Genomic DNA, 26,637 nt, shown 5'->3' on the forward strand with positions numbered 1-26,637 from the left:
TTTGTAGGGGTTGATACCATTTTTTGTAAGGGAAAGTCTGAAATTATAAAGTGAAAATTACAAACTTCAGAGGCCTTTTTAAACCTCAAATACGCTACAAGTTTTACATTTCCTGCTTTGTATGAAAGTTATACAGCAGGGTATACAAATAAAGAGCCTACATCTTTATCCCATCCAGTAGCCTAGAGATGGTGTGGACTTTCAAGAGCCAACAGTGAATGCATTTGAGCTCATCTCCATAACGCGAAATCTCGAGTGATTTTTCTAGAATTATACACTTATTTTTCACCAAACAAATAGGTTTTTAATTGGCTCTGGAAGAAAGATAAATCGTAATATTAAAGCGCTGCACATTCGAAGTTGTTGATTTTGTATTATGAATAAAAATGTATTTAAAAAACAACAACAACAACAAACAAAGGGGGAAAAAAAGAAACAGAAGCGCACTGACCTGCAGGTGGTGGCATCCTCTGTTCTCCGCAGGGCGGCACCAAAACAGCAGCTCCGCGTGAGTATCCCAGCGCGATTCCAATCCTATACTGGCTGTGCTACGTGCTCAGCTCACAACACTCGGGCTATTCTCCCTTACACATCTCCTATATTTGTAGAGTTCACCTGTTCCATACAGTTTCATCAAAGACTACTGTGACTCTTCACTGACAGTAGCAGAGCCTTTATTCGGTTTATTGGTGGATGTTGATAACACGTATTACAGTAATTAATTTTCGTTTTTTTTTAGAGCCGTTCTGCCTAGTAGACTCATCACTGCGAGGACTTGCTCATCTTGACAGTCACAGCGTCGTCACAGGACTCCGGGGAGAGCTGACAGATTGCTCAGCTGGTGTTTCCAGCTGTATCCTCCGCGCCAAAGCGAGATACACCGCCAAGGGAGGCTTTATCTACCGGTTGAATGTCATACGAGGCTTTGTAGGACTTATTTTTAATTGCCAAGACTCGTTCTCTTTGATCTACACCTTACTATTTGGTTGTCAGTATGGATTTTCTCCAGGCTCTCCTATTCCTTTGTCTATCTGCTATCCCATTGTCGGCGGACAATGCGAGCAGTAAAGCCCGGAGCTGTTCGGATGTCCGACAGTTCTACAGCAGTAAAGGCTTCACTCTCAACGGGGTGCCACAGACAGAGATATCTGGTAAGTAACGGCACATTTTCTAGACATACTATTATATTTTTCAAGCAAATGTTTAATTAAATAATTATATAAAATGTTATCATTTTGGTTTCCAGTGTAAAATATTTAAATTATGAGCATAAGACACGATTGAGGGCGATAAGTAGGTGAGTGGTCGGCTGTGGTAGGCTTCTGTATCTACGGACAGCCTACTAGCACAATCTCCATGTGCAGCTAACTTGATGAAGCCCCGAAGTTGCAACTACATTTGAAAAGAGCTTCTCGAAGTGCTCTGGTGTCTTCACATAGGCCAGGGCCTGATATCAATGTATGACTTTTAGATGTGGTACACTCTTAAAAAAGGTTTCCAAAAGGGTTATATGGCTGTCCCCATAAGATAACCCTTTTGGGTTCCAGGTAGAACCCTTTTGGGTTCCAGGTAGAATCATTTTGGGTTCCACGTAGAACCCTATGCAAAATTGGTTCTAAATGGAACCCAAACGGGTTCTACCTGGAACCAAAAAAATAGTTATTTAAAGGTTTCTCCTATGGGGACAGCCGAAGAAGCATTTTAGGTTCTAGATAGCACCTTTTTGTGTACAGAAAGATAATTAAAAAAAACATCATTATCAGTAGGCCTACTACAGGGGTGTCAAACTCATTTCCATGAAGGGCGTAGTGCCTGCATGTTTTTGTTTTTTCCTTTCAATTAAGACCTAGACAACCAGGTGAGGGGAGTTCTTTACCAATTAGTGACCTTAATTCATCAATCAAGTACAAGGGATGAGCGAAAACCCATAGACGCTCGGCCCTCTGTAGAATGAGTTTGACACGTGGCCTTTTACCTGCGAGTGCATCACTTGTTTTTAGTCATGTGGATAAAATAAAGCATGGTATATCTAAGAGGCAAAGCATGGTAGGACATACATTCTATTTCAGGCTCAATATTCAATACAGTATTTGTTTTACTATTAACCATTTGTATGCTAATTGTATTTAGGTACACTCTTAATTGTCCTGCCTGTTCCTTTAACCTTTGGACTTCTGTTCCCAGTGCTCTTCCCTATTAGACAAGGCCTCCCTCTTAACTGCCTCATCTGAACAAACAGTCCATCAGCAAAGATAATCATATTGAATAGTGTCATGGTGTGATGTCATGGCTTGAACACAGTATGCTAAATTACTAAAATGTATGTTATATCTATATTATGACATTCAATATGACATTAAGTGAGTAGTAAACAGTTAATATTTCAGGATGGGTTATCAAAACAACCATGGAGATGAAGATGCATCAAAAGACCAGTTTTCTCATCCAGCATCTGTTTTAGCCTGTTCCCCATGCAACGCATCATGTTCTGTCACAGTGATTAGTGGCCAATATCAGCCTTTGATGCATCCATCCTTTATAGTGGACTCTTTGTTGTATTATCCATAACTCATGCATAGGTATGCACATATGGGTGTGCGCACACACACGTGCGAACACACACACACACACACACACACACACACACACACACACACACACACACACACACACACACACACACACACACACACACACACCTTTGCATTATTGCGGAGTTGTAATAGGTTTCTGAGTCTCCTGTTGGCTGTGGATTATGTACACAGAGCTAAGGTAGTAGGGGGATTGCCAGTGGGCTCTGCAGGGAATTTGAAGGTCACTTCATTCAGTCTCATAGATGATATTGTTAAAGCAAGGGGAAAACATTGAATATTCCCAGTGAGAATCATACAAGGTCTGTCTTTTTTTTTTTTTATCTGAAAAACAAAGCATTGGTTGCAGCTCAGGATTGGATAAAGATTGTAGTTTTTCATAACTTCCAGGATAAAAGATACTTTATATCTTCTATATCGATATTTCTTTTACACCCTCCTTTCCTGTATGTGACCGTGGACTGGATAAAAAGCAAATATGTTCTGTAGATACTGATCTATGTTGTGCAAAATGTAATTTAAGTTTGCCGTATGTCATTTTTACCTGATCTATGTATTTATGACATCCGTGATGACTGTAGCAATACCCAGCTGACAATGGTCCCTCAATGTTCACTGTTCAATGGATACTTCAATAATGTAATCCCTTTAGTTTCCTACGTTATCCTTGACAAAGAAAGGATTTTATTTCCTCCATTCAGGTGGAAGTTATACACTGAGTATAAAAAAAACATTAAGAAGACCTTCCTCATATTGAGTTGCAGGTTTTTTAATTTTTTTTAATTGAACCTTTATTTCACTAGGCAAGTCAGTTAAGAACAAGAACAAATTATTATTTAAAGCCTACTGAAATGTAACACCTCTCCCAGGGAAGGTATTTCATTCATGAACATGGATTGCCCATCTCATTTTCTGTGGACACACCCATGTACTCATATGACAGACGTCAGGTTGTATGGAAGTGGGTTCATGACTCCATGGCCAGATTTCTCCATACCTCACATGCGTTAGGGTATATTGTGTGTTGTGCCAGTGAGGTGAAAACAAACTCTAAAAACATGTATAACGTAAGGTTGGGTCTAATCCTGAATGCTGATTGGTTAAAACCACGTTCCAGCTGGTGTCTATTTCACAAGTTACCACAGGCTAAATCTATGACGTTAAAATGCCTATTTTCTATCTGACTTCGCAATCCACTCTCTCATCAGCCCAACCAGGCAATTTCTAAACTTGATCTCCACTATAAATAGCATCTAGACATTATCTCACATTTGTTTTAGACTAACATTTAGTTTCCAAAAGCGGAGATTTGTATAAACCTTGTCTGTCTCTCCCACATTTGCAACATTGTTTCAATATTCAAATTCGACCTCCAGCTGTCCCATAGTAATTAACGTGTCGGGATAAGACAAGACAGGTAGGTAGCTTTTCTCAACCACTCGAAATCATGAATTAGCATAATTTCTATCAATAGAAAACAGGTTAAAATGAAACAAAGTGCAGCTAGTTTGAAGTCTTTCCAGCTTCAGTTTGAAATTATCGTGTTAGTTGTGTTGTTGGCTAGCTCCTCTGAACAACAGTGTTTGACGAGAGAGCACATTTTCTATGCCAGCTGAAATCGCACATCATTAGATCATTGTTATGGATGTATCCAAATACATGTCACTAGAAAACAGTTTAAACAAATGCAGCTACTTCGTTGTTATTATGTCTTCACTGTTTAACATGACTGTAAGTTAGCCGTAGTTGGCTAGCAAGCAAGCACGGGATATAAACGTTGCCAGCCAATATGGCAATGGAACATTTGGAATAAACTATTGAGTCGCGTCCTTAGACACAAAACAAAAAGACTGAACGACTGGGTCACGTCTCTGTGTTCAACAACCAAACCGATAGAATGAACGACCAGCTGGCTTGGATAACAACCATAGATTTATGTCTAGACTATATCTTGTGGAAGGATGAAATAGTATGAATACATTCATCAAAATAATGTTTTTAATGAAAATATGTCAATCTTTATTTGAATATGTTGGTAACCCATTGTAGAAAAGTGATAATGTCCTCAGGGCGGCAGGGTAGCCTAGTGGTTAGAGCATTGTACTAGTAACCAGAAGGTTGCAAGTTCAAATCCCAGAGCTGACAAGGTATAAATCTGTCGTTCTGCCCCTGAACAGACAGTTCACCCACTGTTCCTTTTTATCCAGTCCACAGTCACATACAGGAAAGTAGGGTGAAAATAAGAATTTGTTCTTAACTGACTTGCCTAGTTAAATAAAGGTAAAATAAATTTAAAAAGCTGGTGTTTGAAGGATATATTGGCACGATATATCAACTTTGTCTCGGGCCTAACAACACGCGTTCCAATATATCCTCCAAACACCAGCTTCTCAGGCATGATCACTTAAATAAACTACATAAAATATGGAAGTGTTGCAGCGTGGGCCTTCAGATTGCTGCTTCCCTCCCAGAGACCACGATGAATCATCAGACGAACCATTGAAGTCAGACTCCAGATACAACCCTGATATTATAATGAACGGGTCGGACAGTCCCACATATTTTTAGATGTTCCTTTACATTGTTTACTTTCATCTACTTCAGTTGCATTCACTGAGGAAGATATCTGAAAGTTATTCTTGTTACAGTAGCACTGTGTTCAGCAAGTCAACGTGCGTTCCCTCTTCCCCAACTGCTACACAGTGAGACTCAACATCAGCCTTGTAGCCTGGCAGCCACATTTCCCTGTGGAAATCAATAGACTTAATCACTGGTGTGATAAAGAGAGGAGTTTCTCAGGCCCCTGAGCTCTACTGGGTAATGAATCTTTCTCTGACGAGGAACCATGAAAGCTGCATTTCACTTGAGCCACATAGAAATATACTGGCTCTGCTTTTCACTGCTACTGAGAAGAACTACTGGACAGAAATGAAATAATAAACACATAATCATCTCATATCTGTGGTTCCCATTAATTGGTCCTCAACTCCTATGCATTATGTGCAGAGCGTTAAATAAACAATATAAGAGTGTTGTGTTGTCCGTGCTGATGAGCTGGTGCTGGCTTGGCTTCAGGCCAGGTTCCGTTTGTTCTTCTAGGTTCAGTTGAGGTTTGACAGTTACTCTTGTTTGGCTTCGCCCGCTTATCAGTATTCACTGTAGGCCTACCCTGTGTGTGTTCATCACAGTCAATTGATGCACTGAGATTTAGCAAAGTTTTTGAATCATTTACAGGGAAACCTGACCGCAGCCCTTTCATTTAGAGTTTTTCCCTCCTCACCCAATTAGCTTAGCACTGAGGGTGAAGCCTGGGAGGGAAGTGATCTGAAGGGGAAGCAAGTGACAGGGTTCGACAGGGCGATCGTTATCTTGTAACTACACACTACTCATCACAATGCTCCCAGAGCCACTGCCTTCCTTCACATCCACTGTGATAAACATGAGAGAGCTGAACGCCTTGTGCTGAATGTTAATGGGTTTCGTTTGGCAAATTACCCTTAATGAAACATTCTCCTCCAACACTCGGGATGTCTTTTGAGTTTCTCAGTTGCCTAACACTCTAGACACAGCCAGGAGAAATATTACAGTGATAAGTAGAAGATCTATGGAAACTAATGTGTCCAGTGGTTGACTTTGTGTTTGTCTCCTCTTTACTCTCTTGCACACTCTTCTCTATTGAAGTCAACAGTTTCACTTTCTTTAACACACCCTCCTCTCCCCTCTAGAGCATTGATATTTTCCTTTGGTCTGCAGTTTTTCTTTTCTCCCTGTGTGTCTGTACACTAAGAAAGTGAGTGCCCTTTCACATGTTTGATATTGTCATTGAGTGTTTAAATATAGGGCCTTAGTCTAGGCCAGGGGTGTCAAACTCATTTTGCCTCGGGAGTCACATTTGTCCCCAACGAGGTCCAGAGGGCTGCACTGAAAATGTATCATATTTCCTAATCGTCAAAATTAGCAAAAAATTGTCCTCTATCCACTGATTTTGGGGTCGATGTTTGACACCCGTGGTCTAGGCTTTCCCAACTCTAACGTTCCATTAAACTGACTTAAACAGGATCACTCCTCACCTTCACATGGAAATAACATTTATTCAGAACAAAATAACAAAACCTGATTCAAGATACTATAAGGAAAACAATCTGAAAGAGCATTATATTCACACTTTTAGGAAATAACACTATGATTACAGCTTTACTGAACACAAATATAAATGCAACATGCAAGAATTTCATAGATTTTACTGAGTTACAGTTCATAGAAGGAAATGGATGTCATAAGGTGAATGCACCAATTTGTAAGTCGCTCTGGATAAGAGCGTCTGCTAAATGACGTAAATGTAAATGAAATCAGTGAATTGTAAGGCGTCAAGGTGTAGCAGGTAAGGCGGAGTCAGGTGCAAGACACAGAGATGAGTAATAAACTTAACTTTACTCAAAAAAACAAATATTCCAAGAAGGAACATAATCAAGCTCACAAATGAGACTAACTTACAATGAACAAACAAGCACAAAACCATGTGGGACACAGAGGGTTAAATAAGGAACATATAATTATGGGAATGGAAACCAGGTGTGTACAATGAAGACAAAACAAATGGAAAATGAAAAGTGGATCGGTGGTGGCTAGAAAACCGGTGACATCGACCGCTGAATGCCGCCCGAACAAGGAGAGGGACCAACTTCGGCAGGAAGTCGTGACAGAAATAAATTCCTTAGGCCCTAATCTATGGATTTCACATGACTGGGGGTACAGATATACCTCTGTTGGTCACAGATACCTTTAAAAAATGGGCCTCACAATGGGCCTCAGTGTCTTGTCACAGTAATTTTGTGCATTCAAATTGCGATGAAATGCAATTGTGTTCGTTGTCTGTAGTGTATACCTGCCCATACCATAACCCCATTGCCACCATAGGACACTCTGTTCACAATGTTGACATCAGCAAACCGCTTGCCCACACAATGCCATACACGTGGTCTGCGGTTGTGAGGCCGGTTGTACGTACCGGCAAATTCTCTAAAACTATGTTGGAGGTGGCTTATGGTAGAGAAATGAACATTCAATCATCTGGCAACAGCTCTCATGGACATTTCAGCAGTCATCATGCCAATTGCACGCTCCCTCAAAACTTGAGATGTCTGTGGCATTGTGTTGTGTGACAACTGCACATTTTATTGCTTTTTATTGTCCCCAACACAAGGTGCAGCTGTGTAATGATCATGCTGTTTAGTCAGCTTCTTGATATGCCTCACCTGTCATGTGGATGGATTATCCTGGCAAAGGGGAAATGCTCACTAACAGGGATGTAATCAAATTTGTGCAAAACATTTTAGAGAAATAAGCTTTTTGTGTGTATGGAACATTTCTGAGATCTTTTATTTCATCTTACTAAACATGGGAACAACACTTTACATGTTGTGTTTATAAACTCAGCAAAAAAGAAAAGTCCCTTTTTCAGGACAATGTCTTTCAAAGATAATTAGTAAAAATCCAAATAACTTTACAGATCTTCATTGTAAAGGGTCGTTAAGACACTAACAGTTTACAGACACTAACTAACAGCTTACAGACGGTAGGCAATTAAGGTCATAGTTATGAAAACTTAGGACACTAAAGAGGCCTTTCTACTGACTCTGAAAACACCAAAAGAAAGATGCTAAGTTCCCTGCTCATCTGTGTGAACGTGCCTTAGGCAATCTGAAAGGAGGCATGAGGACTGCAGATGTGGCCAATAAATTGCAATGTCCGTACTGTGAGACATCTAAGACAGTGCTACAGGACGGACAGCTTATCGTCCTCGCAGTGGCAGACCACGTGTAACAACACCTGCACAGGATCGGTACATCCGAACATCACACCAGCGGGACAGGTACAGGATGGCAACAACAACTGCCCGAGTTACACCAGGAATACACAATCCCTCCATCAGTGCTCAGACTGTCCGCATGCAATAGGCTGAGAGAGGCTGGACTGAGGGCTTGTAGGCCTGTTGTAATGTCCTCACCAGACATCACCGGCAACAACGTCGCCTATGGGCACAAACCCACCGCCGCTGGACCAGAGAGAACTGGCAAAAAGTGCTCTTCACTGACGAGTTGCGGTTTGGTCACACCAGGGGTGATGGTCAGATTTGCGTTTATCATCGAAGGAATGAGCGTTACACTGAGGCCTGTGCTCTGGCGGTGTCACAGCATCATCGGACTGAGCTTGTTGTCATTGCAGGCAATCTCAATGCTGTGCGTTACAGGGAAGACATCCTCCTCCCTCATGTGGTACCCTTCCTGCAGGCTCATCCCGACATGACCCACCAGCAATACTACTCATTCTGTACTGGATTTCCTGCAAGACAAGAATGTCAGTGTTCTGCCATGGCCAGAGAAGAGCCTGGATCTCAATCCCATTGAGCACATCTGGGACCTGTTGGATCGGAGGGTGAGGGCAAGGGCCATTCCCCCCAGCAATGTCTGGGAACTTGCAGGTGCCTTGGTGGAAGAGTGGGGTAACATCTCACAACAAGAACTGTCAAATCTGGTACAGTCCATGAGGAGATGATGCACTGCAGTACTTAATGCAGCTGGTGGCCACACCAGATACTGACTGTTACTTTTGATTTTGACCGCCTCTTTGTTCAGGGACACATTATTCCATTTCTGTTAGCCACATGTCTGTGGAACTTGTTCAGTTTATGTCTCAATTGTTGAATCTTGTTATGTTCATACAAATATTTACACCTTAAGTTTTCTGAAAATAAACGCAGTTGACAGTGAGAGGACATTTATTTTTTTGCTGAGGTAATTATTTTTTCAGTGTAGATACTGTCATTGATACATTCCTAACAAAGAAGTGAGCAGTCCTAGAGCAGCGTCTGTGTACACTTTCAGCACACATACAGTAGTGTTTCCTTGGTGGAGGATCTTTCATGTGTCAGGGAGGAAATCAATGCTGTCCATCGTCTCTAGCAGAAGAACACCCGTCCGAGATCAGCTACTCACTCAACCATTCACACTGTGCAGCAGCGCATAGAAAACCTTATCGCACTTGTTGTTTCTCGCTGCTTTAAAAAAAATCTGTGCCGTGCGGTTGGTTTGCCAGCTGGATGGATGCCTGTGAGAGCACTGTCCCATGCAGGTGAATTATAACCTGAGCTCACCTGCCATAGTGAGAGACCACATGTGCTACAATGCCTTCAGAAAGTATTCACACCCCTTGACTTTTCCCAACATTTTGTGGTGTTACGGCCTGAATTTAAAATTGATTAACACAATAACCCATAATGTCAAAGTGGAAATATGTTTTTAGACATTTGTACACATTAATAAAAAATAAAAAGCTGAAATGAGTCAATAAGTATTCAACCCCTTTGTTATGGTAAGGCTAAATAATTTCAAGAGGCTAAATGTATTAGTTATTAATTACACTTTGGATGGTGCACCAATACACCCAGTCACTACAAAGATACAGGTGTCCTTCCTAACTCAGTTGCCGGAGAGGAGGGAAACTACTCAGGCATTTCACCATGAGTCAAATGGTGACTTTAAAACAGTTACAGAGTTTAATGGCTGTGATAGGAGAAAACTGAGCATGGATCAACAACATTGTAGTTACTCCACAATACTAACCTAGTGTAAATGACAGAGTGAAAAGAAAGAAGCCTGTACAGAACAAATATTCCAAAACATGAATCCTGTTTGTAAAGAAATTAACTTTATATCCTGAATATAAAGTGTTATGTTTGGGGCAAATCCAACACAACACATCACTGACATCCCCTCATCACATTTTCAAGCATGGTGGTGGCTGAATCATGTTATTGGTATGTGTGTCATCGGCAAGGACTAGGGACTTCTTTTATGATAAAAATAAATGGAATAGAGCTAAGCATAGGCAAAATCCTCAACGAAAACCTGGTTCAGTCTGCTTTCCAACAGACACTGGGAGACTAATTCACCTTTCAGCAGCATAATAACCTAAAACACAAGACCAAATATACACTGGAGTTGCTTACTAAGATGACATTGAATGTTACTGAGTGGCCTGGTTACAGTTCTGACTTAAATCGGCTTGAAAATCTATGGCTGCCTAGCAATGATCAACAACCAACTTGACAGAGCTTGAAGAATTTAAAAAAAGATAGTGTGCAAAGCTCTTAGAGCAGGGATCATCAACTAGATTCAGCCACAATTTCTTTTTTCTTGAGCGGATGGTTGGGGGGCCGGAACATAATTTCAAATAATTCGTAGACTGCTTGCTTACATTTGTATATGATCACGTCTCTCTATTATGCGTGGGAATACTTGGGAACAGATGTCTTAAATTAAAAACACTTGGAGCTGATTTCCTGGTGTTTTTTATACAGTCTTTTATGTCCAATAATAAAAATAAAATATGTATATATTTTGCTCAGAAAACTTGGGGGGCCAAATAAAACCACACACGGGCCGGCAATAGGGGAACTCTGTCTTAGAGACTTACCCAGAAACACACACAGCTGTAATCACTGCCAAACATGTATTAAGCATAAATGTCTTAAGATTTTTTGAATTTTGAGTATTTTGTGTAGATCGTTGACAAAAAGATGACAATTCAATCCATTTTTAATCCCGATTTGTAACACAACAAAATGTGGAAAAAGTCAAGGGGTGTGAATACTTTCTGAAGGCACTGTATATATTTGACTGCACAGTTTTTGAATTCGTATGCGTCTTATTCTGATTCACGTGACTGTTTAGTTTATGTTTCGTTTTTTTGTTATTCTCTTGGTTCTGGTTCCAAGGTTAGTGAGTTATACAGTAGATTGTACTTTATGGGTTAAGCATGCCGTTGTGTGTGTGTGTTTGGGACTGGGAGTGGCTGTGTTGTGCGTTTTGATGTGTGTGTGTATTTGATAGGGGCTTAGGGCAGGCTTGTTAAAAGCCTTTGGCTGTACATTTTTCATGATGTTTGAATTCTTCCTCCGGTGGGAGGAGACGCTAATCTAGATTTGAAAGGTAGCAGGACGGAGGACGACAATCTCCAGCTCTCCTTGACAGCCTTTGCAGTTAGCCCTCTCTCTTTTCCTCCCATCGCTTATCTCCATTATCTCCTTATTCTTCTTGAATCCCATCCCTGTCTCCTCCTCACTTCCCCTCTCTTGGTTGCCTGTAGTCTTTCTTCTGGCCATTCTCTCTCTTTGTTCCTGCTACTCTCACCCTCTCGTTATCTTTTCCTTTCCTCTCCAAATCCTCCCCACTGTGCACAAACTGGTTGAATCAACGTTGTTTCAACGTAATTTGTTGTGACGTGAAATCTACCTGGAAAATACATTGGATTCGCAAAAAGACATCAAGGTGAACTGTGTTGTTTTGAGGGTGAAATTTAAACCACAGAATTATGTCATCGTGTTAACCAATTTTCAACATAGCCAACCCTCATATAAAATATGTTGAATTTGTACCTTTGAAACAATGTCAGAGCTTCAACGTTATATCCACTATCAGAAAAACTATATATTCTGGGCAGTACCTCCTACAGGAGAGTTGATCTTTCCACAGCTATCCATTTAGTCTGCCATCCACGGTTTTAACAAAGCCCAGCAGCCCTGCTTAGCTTTGATATTTGTCACTGACTACTACCAGTGTGCTATTGTAACAGTGATTTTTGAGAAATCTCTTAATAACTGAATAAATTCACTGTTGCTATTGAAGTCATTCCAAACGGTAGGTTTAACAGAGCAAATGAAATGTAACCATTCTCTATACGTCATATATCATCAATTATACTATTTAGGCCTATAATATTATAGCATTTGCAAAGTCATCAACTGCTATTGTTTCAATTCAACCCAAGGTTCAACTAAAACTAGACAATAAATATAGGCCTAGGATTTCAATTTTGGTCAAATGTAATCTTCAAGTTATTAAGGAATATGTTGGATTAATGTCGCTATTTCAACCAACAATCTAAGTTAAAGAATAGAACCAAATCAAATCAAACTTTATTTAAAGCGCATTTGAATATTTTATTTTATTTTGTCATATTCTTTAACTTTTATTTTTGGTTGAGACAGAGACGTGAATATCAATTATTAATTTGTAGACAAACTGGAATTAAATTCAGCCTAAGTCAGTGGCACAAAATATAAATCTCTTTCAAATGTTGATATTTGTTTGCATTGACAAACACAATTCAATATCATTTTTGCAATACCGTCGACAAGTTAACAAATTATAAGTTGGATTCACGTCTCCAACTAAACCCAAAATAAAAGTTAAAGAATAGTGTTAATTAATTTTTAAATGTTGTTTATTTTTTTTAAATTTCACCTTTATTTAACTAGGCAACTAACTAATCTTTATTTAAGCTAATGGCTTAGTTGAAACCATCCAAGCATTATATACAGTACATCTCCTTTAAATGTTGAAATTTGGTTGCGTTGTCAATACAGTAAATAGCCTAAAGTTAAGGCTATCTTACAAATATAAGTATCTGTGCGGAATCTCAGTTTGATCACTTGAACTATGTACTTTTATTGTGATCTCAACTACAATCCAGGTGATTTGGTTGTGCTATTGGATGAAGCACTGTGATAGCACATTAAGTTGTTGTATAAATACAAAACATCTGACATTGTATTCCCATTTGAAATTTGTTGTGCAGTGATAACACATTTAAAATCAGACATTTTTTTGCAATGTTAGCTAGCTGGCTATGACTATCCAACACAACACTGGAACTCTTCCAAATCAAGGTATTAATAATTTATTGCCACTGGGGCCTGCCATTGTAACTGCTTACTGAATGTACACTAACTTTACTTCATGATTGTAGCGGGTTTACTAACGCATTAGTTCTACTAGCTATGCTGACTATGGCGTTACTTTAGCTAATATGGTGACAACGGATGTAGGCTGTGTGTAGTGGTTAAGCTTGGAATGTTTTTTTCGCCTGGTCACATACAGCTGATGTGTTGTGCATTGAAGTCCACAAGCTAAAGGAGAGGAGGAGTGTGCATAGGTGCGAGAAGGAATACAACGTGGCTGCTATGAAAGTGAACTGTGTTTACGCGTGATCATGGGTGAATTAATTCCGACCATTCTGTTGAAAAACGTTTCTTAAACAGAAGCAAACGGAACAAATGGGGAAACACACCTAAATGTTTCAATAGAAACTCATTTGCAACTGTTGGACTAATGATTACACCCTAGATAAGCTAGATGCAGGCAAGAGTGTGCAAGGCGCTATTGAATGTGTCACTGTCATCTCAAATTTTATCTCGACATTTGTGCATCTACGTTGTAAACTTTCATTCATAGGCTAGATTGTAGCAACCTCGTGATTGGTTTAGGTCAAATTTGAGTATCATGTAGTAGAATAAACCTTTTGCTTTTACATTGAACTGGGTGAATGTGTAATGGTTTTCCTCCTCTTCGTCTGAAGAGGAGGTGTAGCAAGGATCGGACCAAGATGCGGCGTGGTAAGTGTCCATGGTTGTTTATTTAAAAACATGAACTGAACACTCAATGAAATACAAAACAATAAACGTGAACAAAACCGAAACAGTACCGTGTGGCGAACAAACACAGACACGGAAACAATCACCCACAAACACACAGTGAAACCCAGGCTACCTAAGTATGATTCTCAATCAGAGACAACTAATGACACCTGCCTCTGATTGAGAACCATACTAGGCCGAAACATAGAAATTCCCAAAACCTAGAAAAACAAACATAGACAACCCACCCAACTCACGCCCTGACCATACTAAATAAATACAAAACAAAGGAAATTAAGGTCAGAACGTGACAGAATGGAATATGAAAGAGAGTCATCCAATATGCTGTAATAGAAATAAGGCCATGCTCATGAAAAGAACGGCACTGACCGCCACTGCTTTCCATCCCTACCTCTCTCTTCATCTGTAATGTTGGATGCTATTCGTAGTCATTGTCTCTTCCTCCTTCACTGTCTCTGCATGTCCAACGATCCATCTGCTCTCCAAATGAATCTAAAATAAGTTCATCTGCCAGTGTTTGATGTGGGCCTCTTGATTAGTGCTAGTCTGTTTTATGAATGAAGCCGCATGATCTGTGCTTCATGCTAGGGACTTAATAAAGTACACATCCTTTCCTTTGCGGTTGTATTGAAGAGGCGGTGAGTTATGGCAAATGTTGTAAGTCTATAAAAGTATTTAATGAAGAATTTCCTGCAGCTCCCATGCTCAGAAATCAGGCAAAATCTATGAATGTAATTTATTGTTCATAACAGTTAACACAGTAGGACAGTCATGCCTTTACAGTGTTTCCCCTATATTCATTTAGTATCCGCGCACCACAACTCGTTGTCGCCACTGCAACAAAAATGTAAATCATTTATATTTACCCCTCACAACGAGGTCATGAGCCCCAGATGTAATCAGTAAGAGTGACTGCTTAACTCAGTCTCCTCTTCATAAACTTGATTAGATCCCTTTACAGGGTTCATATTGGAAGAATGAGCTTGTCTCAGACACTCCTGGGTTGGTCCATGCCCCGTCTTCAGATCTCATTGACTCTTTTAGGTGCGTTGCACACCATGTCTGGCACGTGGCACGGAGTAAATGTTAAATCCTGTTGTTCATGTGAACCTGTGGTACCTTAAACCCACACAGGGAGCAGGATTTAGCATCAGAATACTGAAGTACCCATTCTTTGTGTGGATGGCTCTTTCCCCAACAACATCATTTAGAGTAAACGAACTTTCACATAGTGAAACAAACACACATAACTCATACATTTTCCTTGTAATGCTTCCTTGAAAACGAAGCAGTGTTCTATCTGCGTCTAAACACAGCTGGTTAAAAGGGAAGTTCTCATTTACATGTCTTGGGTTTGAACTCAAAGATATATTCTGAGAGAGACCTATAATTATCCATGTTTCAGTAGAAATATTTTCCAGAGTGTATATTCAAGTCTGGCTGGTCGGCTAGTTCATGCAACTTCAGCAAGAGCTGTTTTGCTGAGACAAGCATGTGCCAGTGTGTGTTATGAGATTTAATACCTGCTACTTTCAGTCACTCAATTTAATACTTCTTACTCATCAATTTTTTTCTCTTCTCATAACCACTTCTCCATCACTCACATGTGTGAGTCTCACATGCTCAACTCTATTTCACTCTCTCTCGCTCTCTCCCTCTCTCGCCCCTCTTGCTCTTTCTCCAAAATGTGCCCTCAACCAACCACACTTGTCATTTCCTCCTCTGCTTTATTACACAGGGATTAGGATGTTTTAAAAACATGAATAATCTCGCCACAATCCCAGAGCTGTAATCCAGTATTTAATAAGAGCATGGAGCATGGCAGTTTAAGACTGTCTCCATGACAGTATAGGATGTTATCTCGCACTTTCTCTTCGTCTCTCATGCATGCTTACATACAGCACACACACGTTTAAAACCAGATTATTCACACTGCAAGGTACTGTATTATATTCGGTAATTATTTTTCCATGCCCTGATGCCTAGTGTTTGTTGTGAGCTTATGTAACCATCGACTCATTTATAGAATCACATTTTGTATCAATTCAATCATAAATACCTCTTGAAAAGTTACCTGCCAATTATCATGGCTATTTCTGTATAGGCAATAATATTTTGCATTGAGACTAGTGACACTGCATCAGATCATCAGTGAAATGTGCAGATGTCATTCTGCCCAGATAATATATGTCTTGAATGCTGAGATGCCCTCAAATAAGCATCTTTGTCTTGTGATAAGGGAGGCAAAATCTCCAGAGTCTTGGCATCTCATCCTTCTTTCTCCCCCGCTATTCTGTCATGGACATTTGGAACTAATAGTTTGTTAACCGTTTTAACATCATTTGAAGGGGATGATCCATATAAAGTGTTACATTTCTCTTCTACCGTTTCGACCACCAGTTTGTTGGGGTTATATACTGTAGCTGGACATCTGTATTCACCTCTGGTATATAAGGTCACTATCTATCAACCCCAAGTTAAAGCTAGAATCCTTAAATTGAAACAAGAACAACCCACTGTGCAAAAACTGGTCGAATTAACGTTGTTTCCATGTCATTTCAACTAAAAAAATATATTTGATGGTATTGAATCAATGTGGAAAACTGAATGGATTTGTAAAAAGTAATCAACGAAAGGGCATTTGGTATCTTTTTCACCCAACTTTTTACCTAAATCCAATGACATGGTGAAATGTTTAGTTGATTTCGTGTTGAATTCAAGTTAGTTGACAACTTCACCAAATGTAAATCAAAACTAGACGTTGAACTGACATCTGTGCCCAGTGGGAAGCTGTCACCTCGCCTCAGTTTTTGGAAAAAACTCAGGGATGGGACTGAACAAATATCACCACTTTCAAATTCATAGACAGAGACATGGACGCAAGGACTAGTTTTAACCATGTTTTACATTTACATTTACATTTAAGTCATTTAGCAGACGCTCTTATCCAGAGCGACTTACAAATTGGTGCGTTCACCTTATGACCTTTGAGGCTATACAGTGGTTGTTTACATTTACATTGTTTACAAGTCAAACAAGCTTCCATTTTCATATCTAATGGGAGCATGACATTAGGTAAACAGCATTTTTATAAAGCCTTGGCAAACTCTTTCTTCTCTCTGGTATACGTTCCTAGCACCAGTATGTAACTGCTTATTGAGAAACCAACAGCAGTAATTTACTGAATAAAACACCCTGAAGAAGAATGACATAAAATGCTGCTGAAAGGACACCCATATACACACAGCATGGCACACGTTGCACACATTTACAGCTTATGAGAGCAATAAATAAAATACTATAATAAAATACTAGCTTCTGAATAAAATACTAGCTTGTGTAAGAAATGGCTTTTAAGCACTTGATAAAATTACATAGAATTACATTATTACACCCTTACCTTGCTGTGTACACACACACACACACACACACACACACACACACACACACACACACACACACACACACACACACACAGACACACACACACACACAGACACACACACACACACACACACACACACACGCGCGCTTGGTGTGCAGACAGGCCCGGGTTGAGGCCAAGCACTGCAGTGATGTATTTTTAGACTCTTATGAAACCCAGTAATGTTTCACCCAAAGTGCTGTTTTACCTTCTTTCCTATGTGTCCCATTAAGCAAGCAAGACATCTATATTACATGGAAGTAGGCCAATTAAATCTCCTCATAGAATTTGAATCTTCAACCTCACCCAAATCCTGATGAATTACAGTAAGCCTTCACAGGTCCGTTCAACCATTTTTACAAGCTCTTGGTTTGCTATGTTTCTTATCTTCTATTAAAGTCAGAGGGACCATTTCGGGAAGCTTAAAAAGACATGATAGAAAACCACAGTGCTCTCAGGAGTCCTTACTTAATGTGAAGTGATTTAGAGGGAAAAACCACTCCAATCTGCCACCACTGATTCTCCAGCCCTGATAGGATCATGAGGCCTCATTAGACACCACCATTACAGGTCAATCATTATTTCCTCCCTTTTTGCTCCTTCTCCTAAAGTAATAAAAATGTATTCGGAGGCTGGCAATGTGCTTAATCAGCTACAGGTGCTTTTCTAAGAGAATGGTAGAGTCAGACCTCAGAGTGTGCCGTACAGCTGGAAACTCACATACATAGAATCACACCCAACAACACATACACAGAATCACACCCAACAACACATACACAGAATTATACCCAACAACACATACACACACCCACCCAAGCACACATACGCACACCCACCCAAGCACACATACACACACCCACCCAAGCACACATACGCACACCCACCCAAGCACACATACACACACCCACCCAAGCACACATACGCACACCCACCCAAGCACACATACACACACCCACCCAAGCACACATACGCACACCCACCCAAGCACACATACACACACCCACCCAAGCACACATACACACACCCACCCAAGCACACATACACACACCCACCCAAGCACACATACACACACCCACCCAAGCACACATACACACACCCACCCAAGCACACATACACACACCCACCCAAGCACACATACACACACCCACCCAAGCACACATACACACACCCACCCAAGCACACTTACACACACCCACCCAAGCACACATACACACACCCACCCAAGCACACATACACACACCCACCCAAGCACACATACACACACCCACCCAAGCACACATACACACACCCACCCAAGCACACATACACACACCCACCCAAGCACACTTACACACACCCACCCAAGCACACATACACACACCCACCCAAGCACACATACACACACCCACCCAAGCACACATACACACACCCACCCAAGCACACATACACAGTCCCTCCACCCCTTCATTTAGGTGTCTGAAACAAGCATGATCTAAAAAACCTGCTCATGACTAACATGCTCATTTACAAAGGAAGGGAAGGAATAAAAAAACTACTGAAGAAATAAATGACATGGCACTTTTTGGCAGTTTATAGAGCGCGCCAGACCTGCTTTGATGTTGTCTCTTGTGGCACACAAAGAGGCGAGCCACAGGGCAGCCGTCAATCCCGTTTTATTGCCCGAGTGCGATGGCTTTACGAGCCCACGGGTCAAAGGGCACTAGCGCTTAAAATAAGACGGTGAGGTGCTACAGACGTAAAATACTTCCTGTGTCGTACTTTCAACTCCAGCAGACTCTGCAGGGGGCAACCAACCTGTAGGCATGAGGCGGATGTCACAACTGGCAAATAGGGAAGAGAGTTGGAGCGGAGAGAAGTGGGTGGGGGGTGATAATGAACAGGGGCAGAAATAGGGGAAAGGTTAGAGGGGATGTGAAGGTTGGGAGATAAGGAGATGAGATGATGTGAGAGAAGGTGCTGTGAATTGGGTATTTTTTGTGAGTGCTTCTTTCCGTTAATACCATCACAGAAATGACAAATGACCCAACACAATGGATAGGGTTGAGACAGTAGTGGGATCCGAATAGACTGAAAAGTGAATGCAAGCCATTACAGTAAAGCTCCTGTGTTCAATTCAAACATACTGTAATGCTAATGAGTTAAAGGATTTCTAGCTGATGTCAACATTAGGAACTTTTGCATGTTGCCTTCTTTTACACTGATATTACAGCGTGTATGTCTGTGTGTGTGTGTGTGTGTGTGTGTGTGTGTGTGTGTGTGTGTGTGTGTGTGTGTGTGTGTGTGTGTGTGTGTGTGTGTGTGTGTGTGTGTATTACATGCACTTGCTCACCCGCCATTGACTCTCGGCATGCTTAACCTCATTGTCTATGCACTGTGGCTCATAATGCTGATATTATGTCTGTGTTTGTAAAACACACTGATCTGCTTAATTGAGACCATTGTTTCTGTAAAGCTCAGATTGCCTGTGACCCCAAATCTGAAAACAAGGTCAGACTTAACAAAGGAGCTTATCTCTGTGTGACTATGACCACGAGACACCCATCTGGAAAGGTCTGTGTTTCAACACTAGCTTTTCACATGGCCTTATGTGGATATAGCCTAGCCTACTTGCGTCAAGTATTTATCCCATCACTTTGATCAACTACAGCCATCGCAGAATGGCCTGCATTTAACCTGCAGTATTATCACCTTAGTTCTTGCCTTTTTGGAGGGCAAATGGCTATTTGTGCCTGTTTAGGCCCGAGTTGATGAACTGAGTTGTTAGGATCTACAGTAAGATAGGCTATCTTACCTTCAATCTCAGTCTAACATCACTTTGTTGCTTGTTATTAGCTTTAAATAGCTTGTTTGGCTGCTAGTCAGACACATCCATTTATCTTTGAAGATTTGGCTGAAGGCCGAATGGAGCATTTTTTCGGTAATGCTTCTGAATGCCTCTCTTTCACAAAATTACATGGGCTAGCATTGATTATGGAATCGAGGGCTGAGCACGACGATGTGGTTTTCCCGCCCTTACCAAGGGGAATTTGGGACCACTCCCCTCGCACCTGTTCAGGCTCGAACTGTGTTCAGGCTCGCTGTGGTATTTACTCCGGGCCCCAGGGATACACAGAGGGCTTTGAAAGAACATAGGGTTGGTTGGTCTGGTTAACACAGGGATCTGTAGTTGGAGAAGGATTGGACATTCATGCTAGATTCTGATATTCATTATGTAAATGTTTAACAAGGGGGCTAAAAAGTGTTTCTGTCTGAGAAAAATGGTTCAATGCTGTTCTGAAATGTTTCTACTGTCCAATGTCCAATGTGTTCTGTATTCTCACAACACAGAGGCTGGTGTTTTTTCAAGTTTTAATTATAGTCCCCACAAAGTCTTTAATTTTCTAGTGTAGATTTCATGTTTCACTGACTGGTGGGTTTTTGCCCACTGGAGGCGTGAACATGGTTCGATACAATAGATGGCGCCGAAGAACATGGCTGACGTTTTACATTCTCCCAACCAATTGAGCAATTTTGTAATTTTTTGTGTGTTTTGTGTAACTTCTTTTTTTACTCATTGTGTACATAATGTTGATGCTACCGTATCTTTTGACTGAAAATAACTTCTGGACATCAGAAAAGCGATTACTCACCGCGGACTGGAAGAAACTTTTTCCTTTAACGAGTCCGACGAGAAGAATATTCTGCTTTCATTGGAACAGGCCCAGATCCACGCCTTTTGCTTGAAGAAAAGAAGCCGCAAAAGAGGCCGCAGGTCGTGCACCCTTCTGAGAATCTGGAGGTTAGCGAGTAAACTCCCATTGCCTTCCATTCTTCTTGCTAACATGCAATAAAATAAAATCGATGACCTACGACTAAGATTATCCTACCAACGGGACATTAAAACCTGTAACATCTTATGTTTCACTGAGACGTGGTTGAACGAAGAGACATACAATAGAGAGCTAGCCGGTGCATTTTCCATGCACCGGCAGAACAGACACGCTACCTCTGGTAAGACGAGGGGTTGGGGTGTGTGTCTTTTTTATCAATAACAGCTGGTGCACAATGTCTAATATTAAAGAAGTCTCGCGGTATTGCTCGCCTGAGGTAGAGAACCTTATGATAAGCTGTAAACCACACTATCTACCAAGAGAGTTCTCATCTGTATTATTCGTAGCCATCAATTTACCACCACAAAGAAAGCTGGCACTAAGACCGCTCTCAAACAACTCTATAAGGCCATAAGCAAAGAAGAAAATGCTCACCCAGAAGCAGCGCTCCTAGTGGCCGGGGTCTTTATTGCAGGCAAACTTAAATCAGTTTTACCAAGTTTTTACCAGCATGTCACATGTGCAACCAGGGGGGAAAAATACTTGACCACCTTTACTCCACACACAGAGATTTTTTGTTGTTTTTGTTTTTGTTTCACCTTTATTTAACCAGATGGGCCAGTGGAGAATTTGTTCTCATTTACAACTTGATTTATAGTTGTCCACATATTCTAAGTCAGTACCGTCCAGAGTAGTGATGCTAGTAGGGCTGGCGAGCATGAATTTAGTTTTACTAGCATTTAAGAGCAGGTGGAGGCCAGAGAAGGAGTGTTGTATTGAGTTGAAGCTTGTTTGGAGGTTTGTTAACACAGTGTCCAAAGAAGTGCCAGATGTACAGTTGAAGTTAGAAGTTTAGTCATTAAAACTCGTTTTTTCAACCACTCCACAAATTTCTTGTTAACAAACTATAGTTTTGGCAAGTTTGTTAGGACATCTATTTTGAGCATGACAAGTCATTTTTCCAACAATTGTTCACGGTAAAGTCTACACTTGTTGTATTTGTCGCATGTGACAAATAAAGTTTGATTTGAACATGCAGAACTGAATTCAAATGAGCATTAACAGCAACAGCAGAGCTAATCAATTGCTGTGTTTTACCCAGAAGCCTGCAAGACATATTATTCTCAACATTCTATCATTTATTTAGGGTATTTCTCACTGCATTGCTCACCTCTCACTCTGCCTGCCTGAAGGTAAAAATCCTATCAGAGTCAACTCCTGGGTAAAATGTATGTGTATTAACCCTTTGGATGTGTGAGGAATTAAATTTATGCCAAGGCCTAGAGGCAATTGGCAAATAAGAGGAACCACTTCAGTTGAAATTGTCTTTTTATTTTCCTCAGACAATGGCTTAGGGAGAGAATCGGGTCAAAGGTCATGGGCAGGCCCTCTTCACAAATTTCTCTCTTTGTTACCTACTGTATGGAGGTCCTAAAGTCTGTATGTGATCTGTGGTGTGTGTGTGCGTTTGTGTGCATCTGAGTCATGATCAATGATATATACTGTACATTAGATGACTAATGGGGGGGTGCTGTGTTGAAGCCACCTTATCTCCATCTTGGCCCTCCCCACCGTTGTAAAAACATATTTTGGAAGGTATAGAAATGCATTTATTAGGGCCTCCCGAGTGGCGCAGCAGTCTAAGGCACTGCATCGCAGTGCTAGCTGCTTCATTACAGATCCTGGTTTGATACTGGCTGTGTCACAGTCGACCAGGACACCCATGAGGCGGTCGTACAATTGGCCCAACGTCATTCGGGTTAGGGCAGGTTTTGGCCGGCCGGGATGTCCTTGTCCCATTGCGCTCTAGTGACACCTGTGGTGGGGATCCTAATACATAGTAAATAGTATATGTCTGATTGTTAGGCTACTGTGAACCATTTTGTCTACTCTGCCTAACTATAATAATTCTAGTTAATTGATAATTTACTATGTCTGAGAAGGACAGATTTAATTGGGTGACTATGGACAATAGTTTAGTTTACCAGCCAAGTGTCTGACACATTGGAGTGTCATGAAAGAGCCTAGAAGCCCAATATGCAAGGCTATGGAGATGATAGATTATTTCAGATGGAGACAAAGGATAAATATACTGAACAAAAATATAAGCACAACATGGAACGATTTCAAATATTTTAATGAGTTACTCTTCATATAAGGGAATCAGCCAATTGAAATACATTTATTAGGCCCTAATCTATGAATGCGAATACAGACACGCATCTGTTGCTCACAGATACAGTACTTAAAAAAAGGCAGGGGCATGGCTCAGAAAACCAGTACCTAATGTGACCACCATTTGCCTCATGCAGCACGACACATCTCCTTTGTATAGAGTTGATCAGGCTGTTGATTGTGGCCTGTGGTATGTTGTCCCACTCCTCTTCAATGGCCGTGCGAAGTTGCTGGATACTGGCGGGAACTGGAACATGCTGGCGGGAACTGGAACACGCTGTCGTACACGTTGATCCAGAGCATCCCAAACATGCTCAATGGGTGACATGTCTGGTGAGTTTGCAGGCTATGGAATACCTGGGACATTTTCAGCTTCCAGGAATTGTGTACAGATCCTTGCGACATGGGGCTGTGCATTATCATGTTGCGGAACGATCTAGAAGAAAAAGAAACGCACACCTATTAAGACGAGGTGCTGGCTAGCGGAGTAGAAACTTGAAAATAAAAAAGAGCTGCACACTCTAGGAGCTCAGATGCAAACATTTAATTACCAACGTTTCGACAGCCAAGCTGTCTTCATCAGGGTATTATCACAAACACTGCGGGATGACTCGTTTATATAGTGTCAAAAGACACAGGTGTCTGTAATCATGGCCAAGAGTGGCCTAATATCATTGGTTACATTACATTTACATTTAAGTCATTTAGCAGACGCTCTTATCCAGAGCGACTTACAAATTGGTGCGTTCACCTTATGACATCCAGTGGAACAGCCACTTTACAATAGTGCATCTAAATCTTTTAAGGGGGGGGGGGTGAGAAGGATTACTTTATCCTATCCTAGGTATTCCTTAAAGAGGTGGGGTTTCAGGTGTCTCCGGAAGGTGGTTAATAATCAAATTTTAAAATGTCATACAAAGAACAGCATACAAACAACAAATGGATAGCATACGATCATAGATTAATTTGACTACACAAGTTTACAAACAATTACAATGACAAAGTCACAATAATCACAAGAATGGCTTCAGATCAAAGTCTACGTTGAGACCGAAGGGCGCAAGGGTCTTTAAATTAAAGATCCAGGCAGCCTCTCGTTTTAACAATAAATTATCAAGGTCACCCCTCTCCTAGGGAGGGTGACATGTTCGATGCCAATAGTGGGCCGCAACTGGATAAGTAAAGTTTTTACACCTAATGGTGCTACGATGCTCTGAGATACGTACTTTTAATTCGCGCTTTGTTTTACCTACATCATTTTTACCACAAGGACAAGTTATAAGATAAATAACTGCCTTAGTTGAGCACGTAATAACACCTTTTATTGGGATCGATTTCCCTGTTTGTGGGTGTTTGAAGGTTCTACATTTATAAGTGCCATTGCATTGAGCACAGCCATTACATTTGTAATTTCCATCCAGTAGGGGCGCAAATAGACGTTGTTCAGGAATATCTTGGGGTGGTAAATCAGAGTTTACCAATTGGTCTCTGAGATTTCTGCCCGCGAGAATACGACAAAGGGAAGGTCCGAAAACACATTACCGAGACTATCATCGGATTTTAGGATGTGCCAATGTTTGTGAACAATTCCCTTAATTTGTTCAGAGCACTTTGAATAGCGGGTATTTAGAACGCAAGAATGCGTCATTTGCGAGACTGACCTTGAAAAAGGTCATGTCTCGTTTTGTTTTGAATTTTCTCAATGGCAATATTAATCTGAGCATTCTTGTAGCCCCTCTCCTTGAACTTTCTTTGCGTCTCAGCCATATTTCTGTCGAAATCGGATTGTTTTTTTCAAATTCTTTTGATTCGACAGAATTGACTGTAGTGCAAAATATTTTTCAAGGGAAGTGGGCGACAACTATCAGCCCTCAACAAACTGTTACGATCAGTAGGCTTCCTGTAAAGATCAGTGTATAGAACATTATCATTACCATTATCATGTTGCAACATGAGGTGATGGCAGCGGATTAATGGCACAATAATGGGCCTCAGGATCTTGTCATGGTATCTCTGTGCATTCAAATTGCCATTGATAAAATTGTGTTCGTTGTCCGTAGCTAATGCCTGCCCACCGCCACCATGGGGCACTCTGTTGACAACATTGACATCAGCAAACCACTCGCCCACACAATGCCATACACATGGTCTGCGGTTGTGAGGCCAGTTGGATGTACTGCCAAATTCTCTAAAACAATATTGGAGGAGGCTTATGGTAGAGAAATTAACATTAAATTCTCTAGCAACGGTGGACATTGTTGCAGTCAGCATGTCAATTGCACGCTCCCTCAAAACTTGAGACATTTGTGTCATTGTGTTGTGTGACAAAACTACACATTTTAGAGTGGCCTTTTATTGTCCCTAGGACAAGCTTTTTGATATACCACATTGGTCAGGTGAATGTATTATCTTGGCAAAGGAGAAATGATCACTAACAGGGATGTAAACAAATTTGTGCACAACATTTGAGAAAAATAAGTTTTTTGTACATTCTGAAAATGTCTGGGATCTTTTATTTCACCTCATGACAGATGGGACCAATACTTTACATGTTGCTTTTATCTTTTTGTTCAGTGTACATAGAAAACCACCAAAGATGTGGATGTCGATTAATGCAGCCCACCGCACCTCTCTGATTCAGAGGGGTTGGGTTAAATGCAGAAGACACAATTCAGTTGAAGGCATTCAGTTGACCAATTGACTAGGTTCCCCCTTTCTCCCTTAAAATGTTTATATTCTAATTGCCTAAGACATTGAATAATTGATGTATAAAGAACATTGAATGGAGATCACTGAGGAAACAGTGGAAAACTGCAGACTGGTATAATAGTGTAATGACCCACTTTAACATGCAACATCCAGACCGTAATAACTAGGTGAATTGTTCATGAATGGTCGACCAGAGAGGGATTAAGCACTCAACGGCCATGGTTTTAGTCCATAGATTAGTCTCTCTGGCTGTGTTTACACAGGCAGTCCAATTCTGAAATGTTTTCCATTAATTGTTTTTTTGACCAATCACATCAGATCTTTTCACATCAGATCTTTTTCAGAGCTGATCTGATTGGTAAAAAGTCTAATTAGTGAAAAATAGGTCAGAATTGTGCTGCCTGTATAAACGCAGCTTCTGACTACTAGTTA

The 26,637-nt window shown here is 40.8% G+C and overlaps 1 protein-coding gene across 1 annotated transcript in view; it reads left to right on the forward strand.

The window, feature by feature from the left end:
* The first annotated feature begins 541 nt into the window (after positions 1-541).
* LOC115144982 (glypican-1-like) overlaps positions 542-26,637 on the forward strand; it is a 60,015-nt gene continuing 33,919 nt past the window's right edge. The window contains exon 1 of the mRNA XM_029686166.2: positions 542-1,151. Within this exon, the coding sequence (XP_029542026.2) occupies positions 995-1,151 (157 nt within the window). The 5' untranslated portion in view covers positions 542-994. The remainder of the gene's footprint in view (positions 1,152-26,637) is intronic.

This window comes from Oncorhynchus nerka, linkage group LG17 (assembly GCF_034236695.1).
Source record: "Oncorhynchus nerka isolate Pitt River linkage group LG17, Oner_Uvic_2.0, whole genome shotgun sequence".
Taxonomy (NCBI): Eukaryota; Metazoa; Chordata; class Actinopteri; order Salmoniformes; family Salmonidae; genus Oncorhynchus; species Oncorhynchus nerka.